This window comes from Charadrius vociferus, unplaced genomic scaffold (genome assembly GCF_000708025.1).
Source record: "Charadrius vociferus isolate BGI_N301 unplaced genomic scaffold, ASM70802v2 scaffold82, whole genome shotgun sequence".
Lineage (NCBI taxonomy): Eukaryota > Metazoa > Chordata > Aves > Charadriiformes > Charadriidae > Charadrius > Charadrius vociferus.
This window is the reverse complement of record NW_009647401.1, coordinates 1,536,640-1,561,135: the sequence shown is the minus strand read 5'-3', so window position 1 is coordinate 1,561,135 and position 24,496 is coordinate 1,536,640. Positions and strand designations below refer to the sequence as shown.

At 40.2% G+C, this 24,496-nt stretch overlaps 1 protein-coding gene across 1 annotated transcript in view; it reads left to right on the top strand.

The window, feature by feature from the left end:
- THEMIS (thymocyte selection associated) overlaps window positions 1-17,710 on the top strand; it is a 77,658-nt gene extending 59,948 nt beyond the window's left edge. The window contains exons 5-6 of the mRNA XM_009880154.1: window positions 8,034-8,184; window positions 17,550-17,710. Of these exons, the coding sequence (XP_009878456.1) occupies window positions 8,034-8,184; window positions 17,550-17,710 (312 nt within the window). The remainder of the gene's footprint in view (window positions 1-8,033; window positions 8,185-17,549) is intronic.
- The last annotated feature ends 6,786 nt before the right edge of the window (window positions 17,711-24,496 follow it).

Genomic DNA, 24,496 nt, shown 5'->3' with positions numbered 1-24,496 from the left:
TTTTTTTTTTTTTTTCCCCAAGAACTTCAGTGCTTGGTGGGTGAGTAGCCCAGGAGAGCAAAGCCTGCCTTGGGGCTAAGGCATAGGACTCTCCATCAAACAAGGGGGTCCTCTTCTAGCTTCCTTTCACAGTAGCCTTCCTGCACGGTGAGTGCCATGGAAACCAGGATTTTCACAGGTGGCTACTAACTGCATTTCGTTGCCCAGTTTGAGACAGCCCAGGACTAATTTCTGTAGCTGAGTGCTCCGGAGTGTGGCTGCCATCGCTGGGCAGGACGGGCAGGCAGTGCCGCTGGCAGCGAATGCAGGGTTTTGGAGAGGCAGGGTGTATGGAAACGCGACAGCTGGGGGGGACCTCACGGGTTCCTACCCACTTTTTGAAGCTACGTGGAAAAGAGCACATTTCAATTTGCCAGCATGTAAAATGCAGAAAACAATACTTACCTTTCACTGTACAGTGTGTTGAACAAAGAAAGTGCTGTTTTAGATAAAGTATTCGGAAGAAAACAGGCTTTAAGATAAAGACATATCTGCAAAAAGAAACATAATGCTAACATCATATGCATTACAGTAAAGACGAAAAAACAGTTCTCTGCTCTGAGGCTCGGAGGATCAAGCACTCCCCCCTTTACGTATTTAGCAGGGAGAGGGAAGAGATGGGGCTGGGAGGGAATTATGCAGTTCTGTATTTTGCACTTGAACTGTTGCTAAAAAGGATTTTAAAATACCCTTTTTGATTTGTAACTCTAATATCTGAAGGTATAAGCCTGGTGATTTTGTGCTGGCTAATACAGCATTGATTCGTCCCAGGCCACTCAAGGGCTCCCAACATAATTTTCTGTTCTCTTTTGCTTGTACACACACAGAGCAGGAGAAAAATGTCTGGGAAAAGAGGCTGACAGCTCTAGTTACCCATTGACATAAAAGACCCTTTGGTAGCAAAGCTTCATTTTAAAGTCTCTTGAGACATACTCTGTACTATTCTGGGACAGATTTTGGAAAAGAGAAAGATCTCATTCAACAATAAATGATTAAATGAGTACTGTGAGCAGTGAATGAGTACATGAAAGTCATTGGATTAAGAACAAAAAGCTTGGGGCTCCGAGATTCAGAGCAAGCAAAGAATTTTAGTAGAATGTAAGAGCAGTACAGTCTTGCATATTTTTTATTGACAACATAATGCAACTCATTTTGTCTCAATCAGCTGTAGAAAATTTACCTGAACTGTGGGAACTATCAGTGAAAAGTGGCAGTATTCAATTATCTCGTGAAAAGCCCTCATGAAATTTCCATGAAAAGCATGTACCGTGCACATACAGCAGCCCTTCTTTAACGGTCATCCTGTTGCCTGGATCCCCTTTCCTCCCCTGCTTGCAACTCCCTCCAAATTACTAAACCTCAGCCCGTTTGATCATCAGATTTTAACATTTCGCCACCTGTCATTGCCCCAAGAAATCACCAAATCTGATCAAGAACATTTTCTTTCTGCCTGGTCCCGGATACAACTGCAAAATTTGCTGTGCTTGTGGTTTCAAATGGAGGGGAGGGGGGGAGGAAGGGGTGAGCCAAAAAGAGAAATCTTTGTCAGACGAGAGTTTGCATGCTAAGTTTTTACCTATTGTCTCAGCGCTGGCTGGCGAGCCCTGGCAGTCGGGTTTCCCGCGGGAAGGCAGTGCGGGGATGAAGCGGGGGATGCAGCCATCTAGCGGCGCCTGCCGCCCCGACCAGCACCCCCTCGAACAGAAAGGTTCGCTCTGCCCTCGCAGCACCATCCTGTCCTTCGCCCTTTATTCTTTTTTTAACCACGGTGTCATCGGAATATCGGTTGGGGCTGACGGATAAGCTGCGTGTCGGGCAAAACACAGAGCGGTCCACACGCCCTTGATTTCTCCAAGACCACTCAATCTGATGCGTTATTTGCTTTTATTTTTGTAGAAATTTAGGTAGCTAGAACATGATTTTCTGCTCTGTTTTGGGTTTTTTGTTTGTTTGTTTGGGTTGGTTGGTTTGTTTGTTGTGTGGGGTTTTTTTTGGTTTTTTTGGGGTTTTTTTTGTTTTTTTTAATCCAAATATTCTTATTCAAGCCCTGAACAAGGATTAACGAATTCTGTCCCTACTGTTAGGAAAATATCACTTTTTAAATACATTATTTGAACCCTAAGAATCAGCCTACAGTGGTATCTGCCTATGATCTCTCATGACTGTATTACATCACCTCCCCCTTTTTTAATCCTGGGGAAACCCCAGACTACTGACAATGAAATTCAAATTAATTGTGATATTGTAGGCATGTACAGAAAGTACCTTGTGAGAGAGAAACCTGTTAGAGATTGAATCCAGATAAAAAAAAATTAATTTGATCAGAGGTTTTGTGTCGTTTTAGGCAGAGAAGAATTCACAAACTAATGTAATTTTGTTCCTGTCTTTGAAATGATATAACCTTGACCCCTTCTTTGGCAAAAATAGTTCATTTGTAGTTTATAGTACTTTATGAGTTCTGCAGGCAAATAATAATTCTCCAAAGTGCTCCTGTCCTGTATGTTAATGAGGCTAAATGAGGATCCTCTTTATTGCCCATGGCCTGTCTGAAGCATCTTCTAACTAACTCTTCTCCTTTTCCACACTCCAATGGACTGTAGAAAATGAAGGCTTGATATCATGTACTGGAATCAGTGCAATGGGGAAGACTTAAAATTCTTCACCACAAAATCACAGACCCTTGTCAGTACCCTTAACTATTCATACACTATGCCCTTGCAAAAATTACTTTGATGTGCAAGAGAAGTTGGCTTGCCAATAGATCATGCAAGAAGGCTACAGTGGGATGCAAATGAGTAATAATCTAAAAGTAATCATTTCCTTTCAAGTGGAATAAATCAGTCCTAACTGTCTGCCATAATAATGCAAATTTCCTAAGAGGTGTCACCGGTTTCCATGTGTGTATTCCCATTATTTGAATTTGTGTTTCCCATCTGTTAGATGGAAGTACCTATTCCTACTTCTAGTCATACAGTGGGCAAAATTTTATTTTGACTATCATTGGCATAAATCCGGACACATGTAGTTACTCCAGAATGTAGTTACTCCACTTGCAAACAGGAAAATAATTCAGATCTGTGTTTCAGGATGGCCTAAGGTTCTGGTTGTGAAAGCACTTACCCTGGCTCTGTATTGGTACATTATGGGAATCAAAACCTGTGATTCTTCTCCGATTCACTGCAGTCCAAACTGTCCCTGCAGAAAGTCATGCAAATATAATGAAGGTTGGAGCAAAATGATATAGGTAGGTTGTCATTCTGTAGGTTGCTCTGAAACTCATGAAGTCTTCTCTATAAATTGATAATGATGAATACCCCGTCTCACTTAGATTGGTAGGTATCTCTCTACCCCTCTCTCATAATTTCCTTAAAATATTCTCCAAAATATTAAAAGCTAAAGCTTTGTTCAGCCTAATTTCGGCTTTCCCATCAATACGGTGCTGTGTGACTCTGTTACAGAATCTTCATTTGTAGCTTGTGGGGATAAATTGTCTTTTTTTTTTTTTTTTAACTGGAAACAGTTAAATGTGTTTGGACTGCAAAAGCATTTATCACACTTTCATTCTATGTATATAGTTTTTTCTTTTTTTTTTTTTCTGATGGAAAGGTGCATGCAGCAATTAAGCATTTTACAGATAAATATCCCAGTGCAGTATATGCCAAAGCAAAGACATATATCTAGAGTTTTGGCATGAGTTTCTGAAGGCAGCAAAGAGTGCCACTCCAAGCTGTCTTTAAAGATTGCAGTAAAAGCTTTATGATCTGTATCTACTAGCATGGGTGACTCATAATAAATATACTCCAAAGGTGTAGTGCCATGTCCAGCACTGATTGCTCCGACAAATGAGTACTCCTCTTCACTAGAGTCATTTGTAATCATATAACAGCTTGACTTTCTGTCTGGAAAAGCATAGTTTTGTCAGATTGGTTTATGCCACTACATCTCTCACAGCATTTTCAGAGACCATGACAGCTGTTGGTTTTATATTTACTCCCACATTTTTCTGTACTTTAAACAAATGTTGTTTCTCCTTTACTCCGAATGTTCTGGATACTGTTGAGGTTTTCTTTCCTTAAAAAAAAAAAAAAAAAAGAAAAAAAAAAAGAAGAAAAACAACCAAAACAATAATGTGTATTATGAACACATCTTCTTTATTTATTTATTTATTTTTGGTAAACAGATCTAACAGCATTTTTTTTTTCTTACTTGCTTTAAGAGCTTGTCTTTCTGCTATTCTTTCTCAGAGGTTACACTAGTTTTGCTGGGCCCCTACGAAGGTGTTTGTTGTTTGTGGTTTTTTTTAATTATAAGATCTCTTGTGCTATTTTCTTGCCTTACTGAGTAGTTGTGACCAAGTACTGCTGTCCGAAGCATGGGTGGTATATGGACTGCCCTCAGTAGTTTGGGGTTGTATCTTGCAAGTGGATTGCAATTTGGGTCCTGTAAGAGGAAAGATTAAATAAACTAGAAACTCTTCGGCCTGAAGAAGAAGTGACTCAGGAAAAAGAGTAAAAACCTGAATGCGGGGAGGAAATGAATAGAGAGGGATTACAGCAGCAGCATGAAATTATGAGGTAGGACAGTAAAAAAAAAAAAACCAAAAACAACAACCCAAAGGAGATTTTACGCAATGCAGAAGTAAACTCTGGAACTCATTGCCACATGATGTTGATATCAGAAATGTAAATGAGTGCAAAAAGCAATTAGACACAGTAATGAAAGAAATATTCACAGGGAGAACAACTGTCAATAGCCTGAATTTTTGAAGACAGCGGAAAACACACCCTGGACCTGTTAGAAGGGACTGCTAGCATACGCTTAAATTTCAGGGGAAATTGGCATTTTTGGAACAGGTTTAGTGTGACTGGGGCTGTAGATAGGCAAAGCATCACTATTTGTGCAGTGCCATTCGCAACAATAAGAACTGCTGTCAGATTTCACTGCTTCTGGAGCAGACAAGCGGAGGGGAGCCTTGCTTGCAGAAGAAAGCTCACACGCACATGCACACAAATGCAATGCTTTAAGCTCTTCAGGTAATCGCGGGAAACTAATTTAAACCATTCACTCTGAAACTCAGTTTGCTACTGCAGTGTTTTCAGTTCGTGCATCTTAGATAAACCCTGCACTATCTCACAGTTTCCGCAGAATGCCGAAACTTCTGTTCTTACTTAAGCCACGCATCTTCAGCCCTTTAGCTCTCACCTTAACTCTCACACTTTTTTGTATCCTGTTCAACATAACACCTATTTCCTGAGAGGGACTGTGCAGCCTTTGCTACCTTACCTTTACAGCTTTGTGCTTTGGCTTCTGAGTTATTTCTGCACGATGAGCAAACCTTGAGATGTACTGGGCAATGCTTAGCCATTGGGGTTAAATTTTTAGTTCACGCACCTGTACCTGTCAGTTGGATTACCCAAATGCCGAGATTCAGGCTTTCCTCACCAGTAGGCTGTTACAACAAATGACTGTGATTCAGATCATGAGTTTTTAACTGAATTTGTGTTTCTTCTGGCAGTACCAGTACTGAAAACCATGCTGATATCCCGACTTTAAATTAGTGGAACAATTACTCCACGTAGATGGAAACCCTGTGCTGTTAAGCCTGCCCAATATTTGAAAGACAGCTGTAAGACTTCACTCTTGTATAGTTTAAAAAAAGTGCCTTATCTCTGTTGGTCTCTAGTATAATTGTTATCTATAGTGCTGTTAAGAATGTTAGCAATATCAGATTTCAGCATATAATGAAGTGGCAATCCAGTTTGTGTAATCCTGTTTGGTTTTAAATGTTTGAGTTCTGCATATTTTAATTTGTTTTCAGAGTGCCCCAGGTAACCATTGTATCACACTGTGTGGTTTTGCTGGTGACTGATAAGATTAGCACAAACTTCAGTAACGTTCTTCTTAATGAGGGATCTTTCTGTTTTGATAACAAGGCTTGTTTTTAGTTAGTTAAGGCAATGCGAAATAAATAATCTGAACATATTCATGATATTGATTGCTAGGATATATATGTTAAATAAGGAGCTGACTAGAAAATAAGAGAATTGATGGTTTAAAAAAAAATTATTCTTGCATGTCTGCTATTTAAATTAAAGTTCCCCAGTTACCTGAAAGCTGACTCCGAAGTGAAAGCTTTCTGTGCGCTAAGGATGAACACAGGAAGAAACTGCCTATGATAAGAATGTTTCCCTGTCCTTCCCAAGACTTTTTGTTTGTGATAAACAAGTATGACTAATACTGAGGACAGGGCAAGTTTAGTGGCAGCTTTGAAAAACGGTTATTTAAGCATGTATTTTCCCTGAGCAAAAGGTGGGTGTTTCTCCATGATCACCTGCAAAGTGTGTGTTTGTATTACTGGGCCAAATTGGCAACAAACAGGTGGTGTGTACAGGTATGTTTAGGTGCAGACGATTGAGTAAAGAACTGGAGATGAAAGAAAGGCCATGCTGTGCTGGTGAAAGAATGGCAAAGGTCCTGTAACCTCAGTGAAGTTATTCCATGACACACCAGCCAAGCATCGTCCTACTTTGAACCGTGCCTTTTCCATTGGGTTATTTTAATTCTGCGCTGTGAAGAACTTCTTCTGACATTTCTGTCCTCTTTGCAAAGTATTTCTCAGATGTATTTCTTTTTGTACAAATCCCTGAGGTTTTTGTGATTTACAACACTGCCTAAAGCTTTGCTTGACCTCAGAGGCTCTTTTGTAATCAAGGAGAGCACTAGCCAGCGTTGTACAGCCTGTACTGCACAAACTTGCCTTGAATACTGCAGCTCAGTCCGCCCCTACAGATTGAGCTTACAGTGTTTATTTTAGAAAATGGATAAAACTACTGTAGGTTCCTCTAACTGAAAAATGAGGGTCTTCCACTTATGTCACATCATGACCCACCCACTGAGGAAAATTGTCTGTATGTTTTACAGATTTTGTCCTCAGCTGTTCTACTTAATATACTCTCTCAAATTTTCTATTTCAATTACCAGTGACTTTCTCATTGTTAGCTGTTATCTTTTTCAAAAGGGGCAGATTGTCATAAAATGTGGGCTCGTGTTGTGCTTTTGTACCTTGTGCGCTGATTCTGAAGAGATCAGGCACTGTTACTGTGTAACTACTGTCAGTTTTACCAACATGACCTTCTCTCTCTGAATGGAATGGCTTTGTCATTGCTGAGCAAAATTTACATTTGATTTTGAATGCAAAATCTCTACTGATTATTTTTTAAAATATGTACTCTCTGGTACAGCGATTGCAATGGGACTATAACTACACTGAAGCTACTATATAGCTTCACTGAAGATACACTTTTTCACACTTTTAAGTGACTCTTATTTAGACAGGTGAAAAATATGTATTTGACTGAAAGTATTTATGTCATAAATACCTCACAGTTAAAAAAAACCCCAGAATTATGAAAAAGTGCATGAAATTTGCGTGGTGTAAGTATTGCAACCACATAACTTACTTTCTGCAATGTAATAACACTATAATTAATTGCTCCATAATTGCCTGTTCCTATCATTTAACTATATTCTCTATGCTATAAACACTACTGGATAAATGTAATTGAAATGTCAGACTTTATATGAATTTGTGACGTAATATATAACAGAACTCATTAAATGAACAATTGATACAATAAAAATAGTTAATCAGAAAGAAACCTGCATCAACTGAAAGGCATACATAAATCTCTCTCCTTGTGTTTACATGAATCCGTATACCCCAAAAAAGAAAAGAGAAACTAGAGATATGTTTTAAAGCTAATTTCTTCACCTGGAGTGCCTTCTAGTCATGTTATTTTGTGATGCACATGCCTCAAAGACAAGCATTATGGTAAACGTGATTGATGACTGACTTTGACAAAGAGAAGATTTGTGGTTAAAATTCCCAGAAGTAACCCAAAGAATGTTGGTCTTACATGTCGTATCTCTGAAAGCATCCAGCTTGGAGTAACAATTTACATGTGAAGTCAATGTGCTCTTCTATGTAATTTCAGAATTCCTGTGTAGACACCATCAAGAAATTGTGCTCAAATCAAGCTGCTGCTGTTTCGGAATCACAAGTTAGTTGTCAAAATGATTTGGTGCATTGTGAGAATAAGGACATGACTGGGAAAACTACAGTAGTGGACACCAGTGTGATTAAAGGTCAGTTGAGCTTTATGGTTTGATTTATAAATATAACAAAGCTTAACCTTAGCCCTGACAAATAATTTACATACAGTATTATCTTGCGTGATTTCGCTTGGGATCTGTGGCTTAGTAAAAAAAGATGAAAAGTTAACATTTCTGTTCTTCCTCCATAAATGCTGTAAGGCAAATTAATCCAAGCTCTCCACAGCAGCATGGTATTAAACTCTGTTTGACACTGCATCATGAATATTCAGTAGTTTTTAGGAACAGATGTGTGGGAAACGTGCTTTCCTTTTGTTTTAGGATGATGCTTACACATCGGTTATAAAAATGCCGATTCCAACAGGTATTGAAGACAAGCAAGCAATATACATTAAAGATATGAAGATGTCTTCAACTCACACTTTTGTATTTTGAAGAAAAATTAATATTGAGCAAATGACTTGATTGATAATTGTTTTTAAAGTCACTATTTGCTTAGATTTCCCAAGCATTTTTGATAACTGGTTGGTTTTTCTACTTATCTTTCAAGTTCTTCCTTTTTCAGAATGTACTGAAGTTGAGAACATAGATGATAAGAGGCAAATCCAAAAGAATTGGCAGTTAATATAAAAAATTCAATTAATTTCATTAATCTGTTGGTTACAGGCTATTTCTGAAATATGAACACATCACATTAATTACAACCCTGGAAAATTTGGAAGACTAAGGCACAAATACTCATCCTCACAGCGTTTGTTAACTGACAATTGATATCAATACAAGAACCTCCCTTAAAGTTTCTCTTTATTGTCTTGTCATTCAGTGTGTGAGACTCCTAAAAATGCCTGCCTAGTTGAAACTACGCATACTGAAGCTTCCAAATGCAACATAAACAACTTTTGTAGTGAAGAATTACTGTGGCGTGTTGAATATTCACTAATCCTTAAGGCTGTGGAAGTTGATTATTTGGGGACTAGTTTTTGAAAGGTATTTTGATATCTGGCTGCTTTGAAAGATAATCCCAAATTTGTTATTTTGTGGCATTGAAAAATCCCCTTACAGGCTCCATTTTGTCACTGCTTAATGATTTGGTTAATTTTTATAGTTCTAAATGGTGGCGCTTCCACATTAGCAGCTACAGAGAACAGTATCCTCTGTCTAAACCCCAGAAGAAAATTAATACCAAGATGGGTTAACGATGTAGTGTTTTGTGCCAACGGAACTACCTGCAAATCACTGGGACTTGACTTTGAAAACCTCTGTCCATGCTACAGGGATCGGTTGGATCACGCACATGGGTTAGCCTGCGTGGGGTGAAGCAGGCATGGGAAGCGGGAGGGATGCACCTGAAGAAAACGTGACCAAAGCGTCCTTACTGAAGTAAGCCAGGCTTTAAGTTTGTGCTGAGGACTGGCTTATTCACATGCACAGGAGTCAGTGCTCGTGTAGGTGCTTGACTTGATGAGTTTAGAATCCTCACAGACAGGGAAAGCCACACAGGCTAAGGTCGCATAATGGTTTCACACTCAAGATTTTTTAAAGATTTTTCTCAATGCAGCCGCTCAGTTTGTGCAGCGAAAAGCAGTGTTGTGCAATCACTTCCTGTGCCTCTTACAGGACCTTCATAGTAGTTTCTACACTGGGATCATTTGGCTGAGAAAAAAAGTTTGGAGCTACCTTTACTAAGGCTTCAGCTCAATAGCAGGACTGGGAGGTGGCGAAATCTTTCCATTCTTTGTATTGGAACTATCTTCCTCCTGTGAGAGTATTTGTTACCGCATGTGTTACTTTTGCCCCGGGGCACCACTGAGAAGAGTCTGGCTCCATCTTCTTCGCGTCTTCCCATCAGGTATTATATCCAGTGATAAGATCCTCCCTGAGCCTTCTCTTTATTGGGCTGAACAATCCAAGCCCTCTCAGCCTCCCCTTCTATTTCAGATACTCCAGTCTCTAACCATCTTCATGGCCCTTTGCTGGACTCACTCCAGAATGTCCATGTCCTCTTGTACTGGGGAACCCAGATCTGGACCCAGCACTCCAGGTGTGCTCTCACCAGTGCTGAGCAGAAGGGGAAGGATCTCTGGTGGCACCCCTAGCGTAATGCAGCCAAGGAGGCTGTTAGACTTTGCTACAAGGGCACATTGCTGGCTCATGGTCAGGCTCTCTACCACAAACCCCATGTTTTTCTCTGCAAAACTGTTTCCCAGCCAGTCAGCCCCAGCCTGTACTTATGCATGGGATTATTCTTCCCCAGGTGCAGTACATTGTGTTTTCCTTCACTGAACTTCATGAGATTCTTCTCTGCTCAGTCCTCCAGCCTGTCCAGGTCCCTCTGAATGGCAGCACAACCATCTCAGCCACTCCTCTGAATTTTGTCTGTAAGTCTGCAGACCTACTGAGGGTACGCTCTGTCCCATCATCCATGCCATTAATGGATCATTGTGTCTGTAGCAGACACCCACAACAACATCATCCCCGTTGGTCTGTCCACTAAATCCTAACCCAGAAGCTTTCAGTGGGCTCTTCACCCATCCCTAGGCAGAGGGCTGCCTCTGTTAGACACACTACCAGCAAAGTTTCTGCCTTCTTCACACTGCTTGTTAGGTCATGCAGTTTGCAGTTCTGGACACTAGAAAACAGACTTGGGCTTTTTGCAAATGTTCTTGATTTGGACCTTCTATTGAACATGTTTCAGCACTGCAGTGATGCTGACTGTCTCATCTGCCCTGGTTGGAGTCTGCCTGCCTTCTCTCTGTTCATTCTGGGCCAGTAGCATTAGTCTTTTGTCCACCCCCTTGAGCCTTATTTATACGTCCTTGATAGACTTTTTTCAGAATCTCCAAGAGCACCTGATTGCTTTTAAAATCTATTTTCCACATTCTAGCACACGTCTTTTCTGCTTAGCCAATTTTTCATTTGTTTTTAATTCTGAAACACTCTAATTGAGAAGAAAGCTTTTTCTAGTGACTTTTTCAAGTTCTAAATTATCTTCTGTCAGTTGTTCTTGCTCTCTTTCCTTTGGCCTTCATTCCATTAAAATCCCAACCTTTGTTGTGGTATCCCTTCTGTGAAAGCAGAATTTTCTTATCCGCTGGTTGTGAACCATACATCAATCATAACAATAGATAACTGATTTTTTTTTTTCTTCCTGCTTCCAGTAGATGCATTTCTTTTACACTTTAGGTATCAATAAGGTTCAATTTTTCCTACCTACTTCCCCGAGTTTATGGCTGGAGACCTGTGCTTTGCAAGTAGCCCTAGGTCTAAGGTCAAGAGTATTAGAGAAAAAAATGGTGTTAGGGCTGCTGACAGCTCACTTGCCTCTGATCTTGCAAAGAGTCACAGCACTAACTCTTCCCAGCTGGACCAGTTCTTAGCCGTGTTTCTGATTTCACTCATCGATAGTATGTCTCCTGCCTCATTCCTCATGAAAGCTGCAACTAGTTAATTTTAAGCTCATCCTATATACTGCACTAGCTTAGACTACTCACAGAAGATCAGATAAAGAACAGCACTGTTACAGAGAGTTTTCAAATAAACTCTTAGTACCTCTGTTTAGTGCACGCATAGAAAAATCAAATAGCAGTATCATAATGCTTCTTCTTTTGCAAGGCTAGTAAATTGCTTCTTGTTTAATTGCCTTGGAGTATATCCCTGTACAAACTTTGTTTAAATCTGAGTATAGTGTGAGTTTGGGCTAACCAGATTTAACCTAGACCAAAGAGCAGTGATGGATCGTATGCTGACATATCGAAATCAAAGCTAAAGGTTTCTTTCTGACAGATGTGTGTTAGTATAGCCCAGAATTATTTGGTTTAGTTCAAAGATAACTGCAGAATTATACAGGAGATTGGATTAAATGATATAGCAGTTCTTCCTGGCCAGCCAAGGGATCCCCGTGAGTCCACTGTTGCGTGCAGCAAGCTTGCCTGTTCCAGAGAGTATACTCTGCTCTGCTAATTCACAAGATAATGGATTAGAAAATATGTCAAAACTAATAACACAGACACACTCCTGTGGGTTTTGAGTGGGAGGAAATGCACCATTCACTGACTAATCTTTAAACTTCTACTGGTGAATGTTAAGCCACCCTGCAAAGCACCAACCTGTTTCAAATTCCTAATAAGGATGTTGAATCTGTGCTCTCAAAAAAACAGCTACAGAGACAATTACTATTTCCTACCAAAGGCCAGATAGTTCTGAAAAGAAAAGCAACATGTTTTTCTTTCGGTTTTAAGGTCTCTATTGTGTTTCCTTGCCGAGCTCATGTTAATAAAGATAGGATTTATTACCTTTGTTTCTAAGAAATGGAACCTTTTTCTTCTGCTGCAATTAAACCTGAATTGGCCACTAAAGATATTATCTTATTTTCCTATATTTGACTGAATTTGAATTCATTAGAAATAATAGCAATATCTGTAGGATAATAACTCTCATCAGAAATCTGCTGTATCAGTTTTTCTTTAACCTTGAAATTTATTCTAAGTGGAGTTTGGAAAACATTATCTAATCTTCTTGCTCATCACTAAGGTTTCTGGAGTTGTTACAGTCTGCAATAAAAAAGTGTTTATGTTGATTTTGTTTATTGATGTCAAGATGTTTTAGGGAAGATATTTATATATTGTGACTTCAGGCACTTGATTTAGGAGGCCAGTAGGTTAGAGAAAGAAAAAAGGGAAGGGGCTTTCTGATTGCAGGTTAGGATGCCCATATAAATTCTACTAAACTTGGCAACAAAGATGGTTTAAGAAATTTCTGCCCCTGTGCTGTAGCTTGCTGTCCCATCAGTTAGGACAATACATGTGGTTATGGGGCTGTCGTCTAAACCAAATATCAAAATAAATGAAACATTATATCCCCAAAAATTTAAAGCAAAATGTAGAATTCAGATTCATTTTGAAAAAAGCTTTTCTTTATTTGGTGACATCACAGGGATTTCATACTAACACTCTGAATTTGGCACATAGCAATAAGCAACATGAATTAGGAATCCTTTACTGTATGCATGTATGACAACTCTTTTCAGCTTCTACCCTTCAGGTCAGTCTTTGATTAGGGCAAAACTGTTGTTAGATCCTTTGGCTTTTATGGTTCGTCAACTATCTTTAAAAAAATAATTGGACTCTTCCTGGTTCTTGGGCTGTGAACACAAAAGTTATCCTTGGCTGGCACGTCTTCTGAGACAAGTTTATAAAAAGGTAAGAAAATTACTTAAAAAAAGGATATCATATGATTTCACAGGATGGCAAGCACACTTTAGTAAATTATATTAACCATTTTCAGTCATCAGGTTTCTTTTTAACTAAAGTATAACTTGTACAGCAGGGGAAAGAAAGCATAGGCTCTGAACCCTTACATACTTCCCTCGTTTATTAGATATGACCGATTTTAATTGCAGGAGTACACAGAAGTTCCAGGCAGGACCTTGTAGAAGTGATTACAAGGAGGAGGTATCAGTCCGTTATGTGTAGGGTAACAAAAGGGGACTTCACATGAGTCAGCTGTCCCACTCTCTGGCAGCGCTGTGTGGCTCTGCTCCACCAGCCCTGTGCAGAGCGGCACCTGGGAGCTCGGGAGGGGGTGAGACGGTGCCCTGCGCCCTTCTCCTTACCCTCTTGCAGGAAGGTATGATGGGCCCTGAAATATGTGGTTGTTTAAAACTCGTGGCAACCGTTTCTCATTTGCAAGAGCTGTTGATACACTGACGATTTATTTTACAAAAAGAGGCAGTAGCACAACAGTGGAAATTAGTGCCTCTAAAAATCCAATAAAGCTAGCAAGATAGACTAGAAAAGAAGTGACAAAGAAGAAAATTAAAAAATAAAAGGACAGTGAAAGGGGTCAACAGGTGCAGCTTTCAGGAAATTTGAGATTTTTTAAGAAATTAAATTTAAGAGTAAACTTTTCCAAACAATGGGTTAGTAGATTCCAGAGAGAGATGAACATTGCCCACACACCAATTACAACCCTACAGCACATATGAAATATTTTGATTGTGGCTCTTAACAGTTTTTAAAGATATGCTACATCATCACGTGAAGGTACGGTTGATGGATACCAGCTGAAGGAACAGTCCATTAGTTTTATGGGCTCCGATTCTGCTATCACTCAGTAGCTTTCAGTAGCGCTCTCTCTAAGGAATTAGTTCTCATTAGCACTGAGGAGCATCAGAACCAGGCCCACAGCAAATAAAATGCTACTGTTGATAGATTTGGCTTATGTAAATGCCTTCAGTTCTGTGTATTTTCACTTAAGTGATGTGCAGAAACAAGGATGTGGTTCTACTGTGTTTAGTTCAAGTATTATTGCACATAATAATTCACAACTATTGTTTTGAAGTTAGGCATAAATAAACACTAAATGTTATTATGTGGTTGAATGTTAATTTATGCAGAATAAATCCTGAATGAAGATATTTACCACAGCTATAAAACTGCTATGGCCATGGTCAGGGACCTTTAGGTGTGCAGCCTTGTATGTATATGAGTTGGGGTTTCCAGCACTGGTTGCATTCAAGCAGGGGCCCTGATGGTTTGGGTTACTTCTGTTGCCTACATTTTGGAGGAGGGCAGAACGGGCAGCTGCGACAACTGTTTGTGACCTTGAAATTTATGAAAAAACAACAAGTATGTTCCAAGGAAAAAAACCCCAAATCCTGCCCACTCGAGGATACAAGTGAGATAAACGGAAATTTTTAGTCTGCAGAGCACTACCCTTCCACTATAAAGGCAAACATAATTATACAAATTGTTCCAGGAAGAGCAGAATTAATGAAATTTAGTTTAATAAGTATTCAGGTCTGCTGTCCCCTACTGCTTCTCTCCTCCTTCCCTGATAATAACCAAAACTCTCCTTATGGCACTCCTATGAAATGAAAAAGAGTAGGTCTGGAGCTATGTGTGTGTTGAGTGGCCAACCAATATGCACATGCTGATTTAGCCTGCTGTCTGCTGCCAAATGGAGTGTGTAACAGCTGTGTTCTGCATGTTTCTTTCAATAGAGGAACTAATTCAACTCTCGCTTTTGTAACCACGTTGAGACTTCTGCCCCCTTTTCAAATCTGACTGAAATTGGCAAAAAAACTTTTAAAAGTACTGAAGAGACTGACAGATGGATGGATAGACAGCACGATGACATAAGCCTTGTTTTCCTAGCAGGCTGAGATGGCATATCTGATTCAGTAATTCAGTGTTGAGGCTAATAGATATTTTTTCAAACAGGGAAGCAAATTGCATTGATTTCACTGTTCAGAAATCCCCTGGGATCATTCAGCTTGTCCCATTCGTTGCTTTATGCTTTATTGAAGTGTGAATATATACATTTCAGAAGGCATCCTACACAGGTTTGGGACTGGGGACAGCTGTGATTTAGTCTGGCCTGATGACATTAATTTCCTTTCTCCTTGAGCTGTCTTGCTTGGAAGCGTATAATTTTGTTTGCATGTGTTTGGGAAAGAAGAAAGTCTAGCTATGCCATCCATGAGCAATCTGCACTTTATATCCGTATTAGCAAGTCTAAGCCCCCAAACAATATTTCCCTTGCTGAATCATAGGGATTAGCTTATTCTTTCAGTGCCTGTTTTATTCATTAGTTTACTTTTACTGATATCAAACACAGCCAACTTGCAAATGAACTACAAACCTGGAAATTCTTATTAACAAGATAGTGGCCACATGTGTGAGTGAGATCTTAATTAAATTTCTCATCATAGGTTTGGGGGTTGTTGTTTTTTTTCCTTTTGATGCCTAGATCTGGAAATACTTTGCTAATTTACTCATTCCTAAAAAGTAGCAGGTGGAAACTCTGCGCTGATGTGGCCAGACAGCCGCTTAATTAACCTAATGGTTATTTCTGGCCTCAAAAAATGTATAAAGGAGAGAATCACAACTTCAGAAAGAAATTAGTCCTAACCAGTTTTTCATGGAGAGACACCTCTGCCATGCAGAGTTTCAGGAATAACACAAGTGGGGTCTGGATATCATCAAGAGAATATACAGCTATTTTCTTGGTGAAGGGGCACACGACGGTTGCAAGAGTAAGTTTGGCGGGATTCTTGTCTGAGAAGCTCAGCCCCATGAAGAAGGACCGGTTTGATAAGCATGGCCTTGCTGGGAGATCAGAGAGGCTGTGAGGCCTTGTGCACATTTGCAGGTTGTTTCAGGTTATTTCATATCAAATTAACCAAACAGGAACCAAAACCACTGTGCCAAAAGCAGTATCACACTGTTCTGCCATTTCAGGTGAAACTTTACGCTTTAGAAAGAGAGTATCCTCTCAGCTCCATTAAATGTGAGGCTTCCTGATGAACCCCATGTGTGAGCTGGTCCTGGCAGGAGAACCTCTGTACTTCTGCCTCAGCCCTGGCTGGTCCTACTGTCACCTGGCTCTTCCTTGCCACAAGCCTGGGCCAAGGGATGTGGTGGTTCCAGAGGGGGCACATGAGGCACTCAGTGGCTGATCCTTACAGGTCCTGTTTCAAGTGACCAGTAGTGCCATGTGTCTTGTGGAGCTACCTCTAGCCCCAGGGGAGCAGTAGGACCACCCAACAGGGGAGGAGACCCTGGGGCCTGTAGGTCTCGATGTAAGCTGTAATGCAAAGCTGTTGCTGTGTCAAGAGTCAGAGCAGAGCCCACCCTGACTCTAAAGCTGCAAAGAGGCCTCCCATGAGGGTCTCTGCCCTTGTGGGAAAAGGCCACTGCTTTTTGAAGGTTTGTCCTCAGTATTGTCCAGGTTGGTCTAGGTGGACATGAAGAAACATACTTCAAAACTTTTCAGTTTAACTTCAAACCACTTTCAATCCTGTATCTCTGTTATATAACCTTCTGAGGAAGACGAAACTGGGGGTTATGGCTCTAGGAAATTCCAAAGTAACAACACAGCTTTCTAGCTGCAGAGGCTCATCTCTTCAGGCAATGAAATACAAGAGCATGGGAACAAATCTGCAACAGGGATGGTAGGTGCTGCACATGGCAGGTGGACTGCTCTTCTCTCCATATCATCAGACAATTTTCACTGCCTGCTTTTACACTGTCAGCGACCATACTTTTTAACCATTTTATTAATCCTTAGAGTTATCAGTGGACAGGTAGCAGCGCATGAACAACAGATTATCTGGTTTGACCACAGACTTGGTGGTACAAGTGTTAGGCAAAAACTGAAAGAGGAATTCTTAAGAGTGAAGACTTATAAAATCCTCAACTGGGTTTCATTCTTTATCTACCACTGATATTGTTCAGGAACTTGAGCAAGTCATTTAAGACCTCTGTGGAAATCAGAAAAGTGAGGAGAACATTGCGTCCTTTGATTGTTGCTTTTGTGGTTGTTTGTATGAATTGTACATTTTTCGGGGCAAGGGCAGTTTTCCATTTCCTTACAGTTATTTTTTGCTAATTGCTCAGATCTAACAAATAAAGGACTTGGAAACTGTGAGGCAGAAAAGGAAGAGGAAGAAGAACACAACTACGACTATGTGGATGAAAACATAATTGAAAACATAAGAAAAGTATTTCAAGATGCCACTGTTAGAAATAAGCATGCACTCTCTGAAGGAAGAAGGTGAGTGTGACCTACGATCATTTACAAATGCAAACAAGTGCGGGCAGAGTGATTTTTCAGACTGGCTGGTAACCTTCACTCCCCAAAATGAGGGAGGGTTTCCCCTGGGAGCTGCCACTGTTGCCCTCAGTCTTCTGTGAACAATGCAGGAAGGGCACCTCTGAGCTACTGCCTGTGACCCCCTGTTAATCTTACCAATGTCACCTTTGTCAAACTGGTACCTGTGGTTATTCTGATGATGGAAGTGCACAGGCAAGACCAGGTTTGCAGGTGGAGACAAAACTTTAATTAGACAAACAGTTATCCTTACAAAACCACACAGAACCCAGAGAAAGGCTTTGTCTCAGAAAGCCTGTCTAATTTTTCAGATTTCTGCCAGTTTGCTGTAACAAATTATAGTACTCTAAATGCAATCCTTTTCCTCTTTTTAGAAGCAGACGCCTTGCTGTGGATGACTAAGGTTTGTCTCTTAAAAAGCTTTCAGGAATTATCTGTGTTTTTGCTAAATCCTCAAGGTTCTGCTCTGGCAGTCTGCAGAGACATAAAGTGCCAGTGAAGAGGGCTTTTGCTTCTGAAAAGCTCCAAGCATCATTTCCAGCTAAACACAGATTATACCTTTTTTTCTAGATCTGAGTGAAACTGTGTAGTCCAAGATATTCTCTGTCTTAGCTGAACCTTCTATGAACTTCACTTGATTCAGCTGAATTGATTCTCTTGTTAAAAGAAACTCCTGAAAATGTAGCAAAACTTGAAATGTTGTGTTTCAGAGATATAAGAAATGATTTTATTATGAAGTGGTATTTTATTTCAGAATGTACTTTGTATTTATTTTGAAATGGAATGCAATGTCTCTATTCTATTTGGGCTAAGCAGCATACTGAATCTGAAATAAGCTCTTATTTTTTTCTGAAATGCTCAAACCCCTCAGAAACATGACAGGGCATGTGTCTGGTATCTGTGCAGCCATCTCTTCCCCTGTTCACAGCCACAGACACACCAAAGTTACAGGAAAGACTGAAAAGTGAAACGAAGTGGGATGTTTCACATAATGCATTACTTCCTCAGTCCACATGCCGCTGAGGATGGGGACTTGCTCTATCTCATAAAGAAGTCAAGAAAGAGAGAATGAAACTCTCTTTTGACCAAAATAACCCTTTGACTGTAGAAATTAAGGTAAAAGCACAGTTTCAAGAAATAATGCCGGCTTAGGGGATCAGCTTCTAATTACATTACTTACTGTCTTGGCATTAGCTCCTTTAAGTCTTTATCCACCTGCCCTTTAAACTCACTATCAATAGAGACAAATTTTCACTTTAGCAGTTGTCTTCTTTGAGGGCTCTAGGAAAACATGAAAGAAAGGACCTTTGCCACCTTGAGGGAGATCACTCTCTGTCTTGGATTATGAAGCAATCCCATAAATTATCATCCTCGGTGGATGACAGAAATATCCACTTTCTGAAATCATTAGCTAGCCAAGGAGCATGTAGTTCCTCCAGCCTGCTGGTCTCCCCCCTGACCATCAGAAATCCTCCATTTTGGCTTCTATCTAGCACTTAAATTTTCTATCAAGCTTCCGCACTTTTACTTGTGAGCATTTTGACAAATATGGATTTTATGCGGGCATATGAAATTAACCTTTAATGAAATCAAAAGCCCTATAAAATATCTAGCCAGGTAAAATGATTGATGGACTTTAAAAAATCAGCTTTTGAGCATGTATGCTGCACAGCTAGTTGAAGGGGCTATTAAAAATAATGAAATTAGCTGGTTTAGGTTTACTTGCAGGCAAATAATGGACAAAAATGAGTTGTCTCTTTCATCTGTGCCAAATGTTTAACATCCAATCAAGTTAGTTCTACTTCAAGAACTCATCAGTCAACCATTTCCCACCCATGATCCCTCCCTTTCTCAGGACATTTATCCTATTTCTTTATATCCACTTTTAATTATTTGGTATATACGATCTATCAAAATGAAATCTATTGATCCAAATTACTTTAAAATAGAGTCATTAGAGGGGAAATTGTTTTAATGAAATACAGAAGTAAACCTCAACAGTCAGGTGTACTTTCAGGATATCATTAGTGATTCACCAGTGCCCCCCAAAAATCTTTCCACAATCAGGGCCAAAGCGTGCCAGGATGATACTAGTAAGAGCTAGTCCTCACCCTAAGCAGGAGAGAGAAAGAAAGAACAGAGATTTGCCTCAGGTCATTGCTGTGTTAATTTTGATAGAATACATGTGCCCAGAGGGTCAATGATGTTAACATGACCTCATCACTCCAGAACAATAAGCAATGAAACAAGGGACTTGACTACAGATGCCTGAGCTTGCTATAGCAGCAACCACCATTAACATATTTTAACCTTTCATGAAAGATTCAAGAAAAAGTAGGAAAAAAACCTGAACGTATTTAAAATATGTGGCTTTCTTTTCAGCAACAAAGTTTCTTTCCTTTTACTGCCACGAGTTGTTTGCGTTTTTTTGGGGTTTTTTTTTGTGTTTGGTTTTTTGTTTTTTTGGGGTTTTTTTATAAGTAAAGTCCTTAGTTTGACAGTCTTTTAGAAAGCATTAAAGATGTCAATAGTGTTTTTTCTCAGGTGTGAGAAAAATGGAGAGCAACAATGTTCATTGCAACGAACTGGAATAGTTCTGGTGCCGTTATAATGTCTTATCCTATGTCCCTGCAAACAAAAATGAGATGGAGGCATGCAGGAGCAGCAACAACAACAAAAAAACAGCAGCAAAACCAGAGAAGGCAGCTTCTGTCTCCAGTGCTGATAACTGCTTGAAACCTCATGGCTGGAAAAGGATGAAAGCAACACGGTCCAGCCACCCAGAGCGCTGAAAATGAGTAGGGGTGTCAGGCAGTTTCAGGGCGGTGCTCTCCGGACTTGAACTTCACACAAGTGCTGGAAAAGGAACAGTCTCAGCTGACTAAGCCTGGGTGCTTATTAAATACAAGGCAAAAAAGGAAAAGTAGAAATGCAATAGGGAATGAAAAAACTACACAGCTGTGTTTTCTTCTTGTCATGAACTCAACAGTTGAGGCGTTTTTGTTTGAACAAAGTGCTTTTCTATATTTTCAATTTGTACTGATTTTTTAAAAAGTAATTGTATGAAACAGACTGAGGTGGAATTTTTTTTTACCTTGGCTGTCCTAAGATGTAGGTTCCTGCATAACAGAAGGCTACAAACAGTGCTATAATTGAAACCCAACCTTTCTGACCCCACTGCATCTTCATTAATCTTTTTGTACTGTTTCTCTACCATAATTCTCTGGAGCTTTCATATCACTGACCCTTTAAGCTAGCTGTTTCTTTTGTAGCTCCCCTTGCCTCTAGATGAAAGGCTGAGGCAAACTTTGCAACCTCAGGAATATTGAACCCAAATCAGTGACTGGAATTGAATGTTCTCAGCCCTTTTGAAAATCCCCCTCCTCTTAAGTAGTTTTCAATGCAGATTTGGGGGCATCACCTACTTTGCTAATTTTCATTGTTAAGTAATTTTTGTAAAATTTGGTGTTTTCACTTTTCCCTGAAGCTTTTTTCCCAGGGTGAAATCAACGGTGATTACAAAGGAAGGAAGAGTCGAGAGAGAGCAAATGAGTAGTGTGCCTCTCTGAGATCTGCAATTCGGCCCTTAGCTTTGACACAGGCAGGACTTCAAGCAGCCTGTCTCAAAGCAGTTGTAGGTTCAGAGACCCTAAGGGGAGGGAAGACTACTAGACTACCATGATTATCTAGATGTTCTTCCTACATGCACAGGTCTTGCTATTCCCCTAGAAGGCACATGAAAACGTGTTTTTGTAGTGAGGCAGAGTTGGGAACAGACCCCACTGGTGAAGTCTTAGCACTCTGGCATACCGCCATTAAATCTTAAGTTATTAATTAACTTCCCTCCAGGCCTGCATCTCTGTTACCCCAGCCGCAGGGCACGCTGGTTGGAAGCCTCTTTCCAAGCCTCTCTCTTCAATCATGTCTGGCAGACCAGCAACGTGACACAGGCATCATGGGCGCAGTCACACCGCAGAAACACCAGGGAAACTTTTTGCTGGAGTCACAGCTTACACTGACTAAATGAGCTCTTTCGCCCTGTATAGGTCAAACATTTCCCTAAACTGCATAAGCTATACTAGTAAAAGAAAAATTTACTGGTATGAGTTTCACACACTTAGGCAAAGTTGCTGGCATAGCTGTGTTGGAGTCATATATTAGCTTTATTTTTGCTGTAGTCTTGGGATTGCTGGTATAATTGTACTGACAAACCATTTTACGACACAGATGAGCCCTAACTTGCAGCCATTAATTTGATTCAAAAGCTCGTTCACCTGTAGTCTCTGTGTAATTTTTAAATCCAAATGTAAAGGTTTCCTGTTTCACCCTGTCATTTTGTTTTGTTTGTTTTCAGAGACATCTGAAGCAAAATAATTCTGAAATTAACTGGAAAAAATAGGAAGCTGTGTCCTTCATATATTAAGATCGACCGCAACTGTAAGAAAAAGCTGCTCATGAAAGTGTCCTTCTTGTCTCATGAAGAGCATATGAGGCTGTAATTTAACTATAATAATCCCCTGAGAGACTAAACTGCTTACTCGTCCTAAATAAGAAGTCAAACCAGCTAATGTCTCATGACCCTTTGAAGGGACAAAGTTCTTCTGTACGTATTTATTCATGAATTCAGGTAATGATGCCAAGTCCAATCCTTCATTCTTATTGCACCTGAAATACCAGTTGATTTTCTGAATTGCTGTAGGGCATATGCAAAAGGAGCATCCCTTACTGAAACGACTGTATGGTTGTTTCCTTTGGTTTATGGAGGAGGGAAGAGTAGAGAGGGGAATGAAGTGTTGTCTAAGGTGAATGCCCATTTCTTTAGCCAGTCATATATGCTTCAGGTTAAGGCTCAAAATTGCAAACAGTCATATTCTACCACTCTTTCAGATGATGAACAATGCTTTATTGCACAAGTAGTACTGTTGCACCACAAGTAATTCACTCTGGAGAGCTTCTTAAAGGGAAGTGCTACTCAGAAGGACCAGGGGTGCCTAAATTAGATAGAATTGCCATCTCCATAACCCCTTGCACAGCTTAAGTTATCTAGAATCACACTAGAGCAGTATATTTTGCTATCATGTTCAGCAAAATGATGCAAACAAACACAGCCAGGAAGGAAGCGCAGAAGCTGGAGCTGAAAGAGTAGTGTCAGTGCCGGCCCTCCCAACTGAGAAAAAGGCACGCGCTGCCCTCTTTAAGAGGTCTGGGAAAAGCAGTGCTGAAGAGCTTCACCTGCACTTTGGGGTGCCTCCTATTCCCACACAAGCCTCTGGGGGAAAAGGCAGCGCCAGGCACTTCTCTGCATCACAGGTGAACGGCGAACACTGCCCCACCGGAGAGAGGGCACAGAAAGAGCAGCACCATCTCTTCTCCTTTTTTAAACAAAACAAATGTTTGCTTTGAAGGATTTCCTTTTACTTTATACTTTCAAAAATGAAAAATAAGAGCCAAATGGTTGCACAGTACCTGGAAGCATACAAGACCTCCTTGGCCCAGAAGGAGGGACTTCCTTTTGTGCCTTGCCCAACCCCTGTGAGTCCCGAGCAGTGGCTTACACAGACGAGCATCTCAGTGGGCTTGGCAGTGAGCATGTAATTGGTGTCAATATTAGAGCTGTCATACTCCTGTCTGGGATTGCTGTGTGCAATCACACGAGCTGCACAGGTAGAGTGTGTCCTTAACATCTCTGGGTGGCACTGGACCTGGTGCTTGTGTTCTGGCAGAGCGAATCTGATTGATACCCATCATTTATGGAGTACAAGAATATAAGCTGGGAAGTGCATGCATAGCGAGTGCTATGTATCCAGAAGTGTCAGACCTAGGGCAAGTGCATACGCCTCTGGCAGTGCTTTGACTTTCAGGAAAAACTATTGAGAACTGATGTGTAAATACACAGTTGATGTGCCAAGAGTTTCCAGACTCAACAGCAGCTTGATCAGAGTGGCATATCCAGAAATCCCAGACAGCAGGGTGGAGAAAGGAAACATGTTTAGAAAGCCTAGACTTACCATATTTTTGGTCCTGCTGAGGAGTTAAAAAGCAAACGCTCACAAAAATGCCTTAATACACTTTAAAGAAAAAGTCTTTTCAAGCAGACAGCACAGTATCTTCAGAATTGCCCATTAAAATTCTACTGAATGATTAATTTCCACTAATGCAAATTAATTTCGAATTTCTCAATATTGTCTTACATTAATTTATTCAAGATAAATGTTCATCCTCATTAAAGTCAATTACAATTTAAGTATTAAGAATATCACTCAGAGTGCTCTGATTCCATGCATATGTAGCATACAGCATTTTGCATATCAGTAGTTAATACAGAGGCTTGCAGGTGTGTACAAAACTTGTAACTGGCTGACACATCACTTGTGGGTATTTGAAATACATTTCAAGCATTTTTCACAAAAATCTGTATTTCTCTTTGTAGCAGCTCAAAACAGCCCCTTTTGTTATGACAGCAAATGCAGCGTGGTATTTGAGTAAAAGGAATTTGTTGTGCATTTTACTGAGTTTGTTTTCTTCTTCTACTGAATGTGATGTTGTCCTCTGCTGGATGTCTGAAAGATATGATATGTTACTATCACAATTTTCCTTCACTAAAGTACCAGAAACCTGACTTCTGCAGGTAAAAGGGAGCCGAGGAAAGCCAACAGCTTCCTGGGCTGTGTTAGAGGGAGGTGACCCTTCCCCTCTGCTCAGAACTGGTGAGGCCACATCTGGAGTGCTGGGT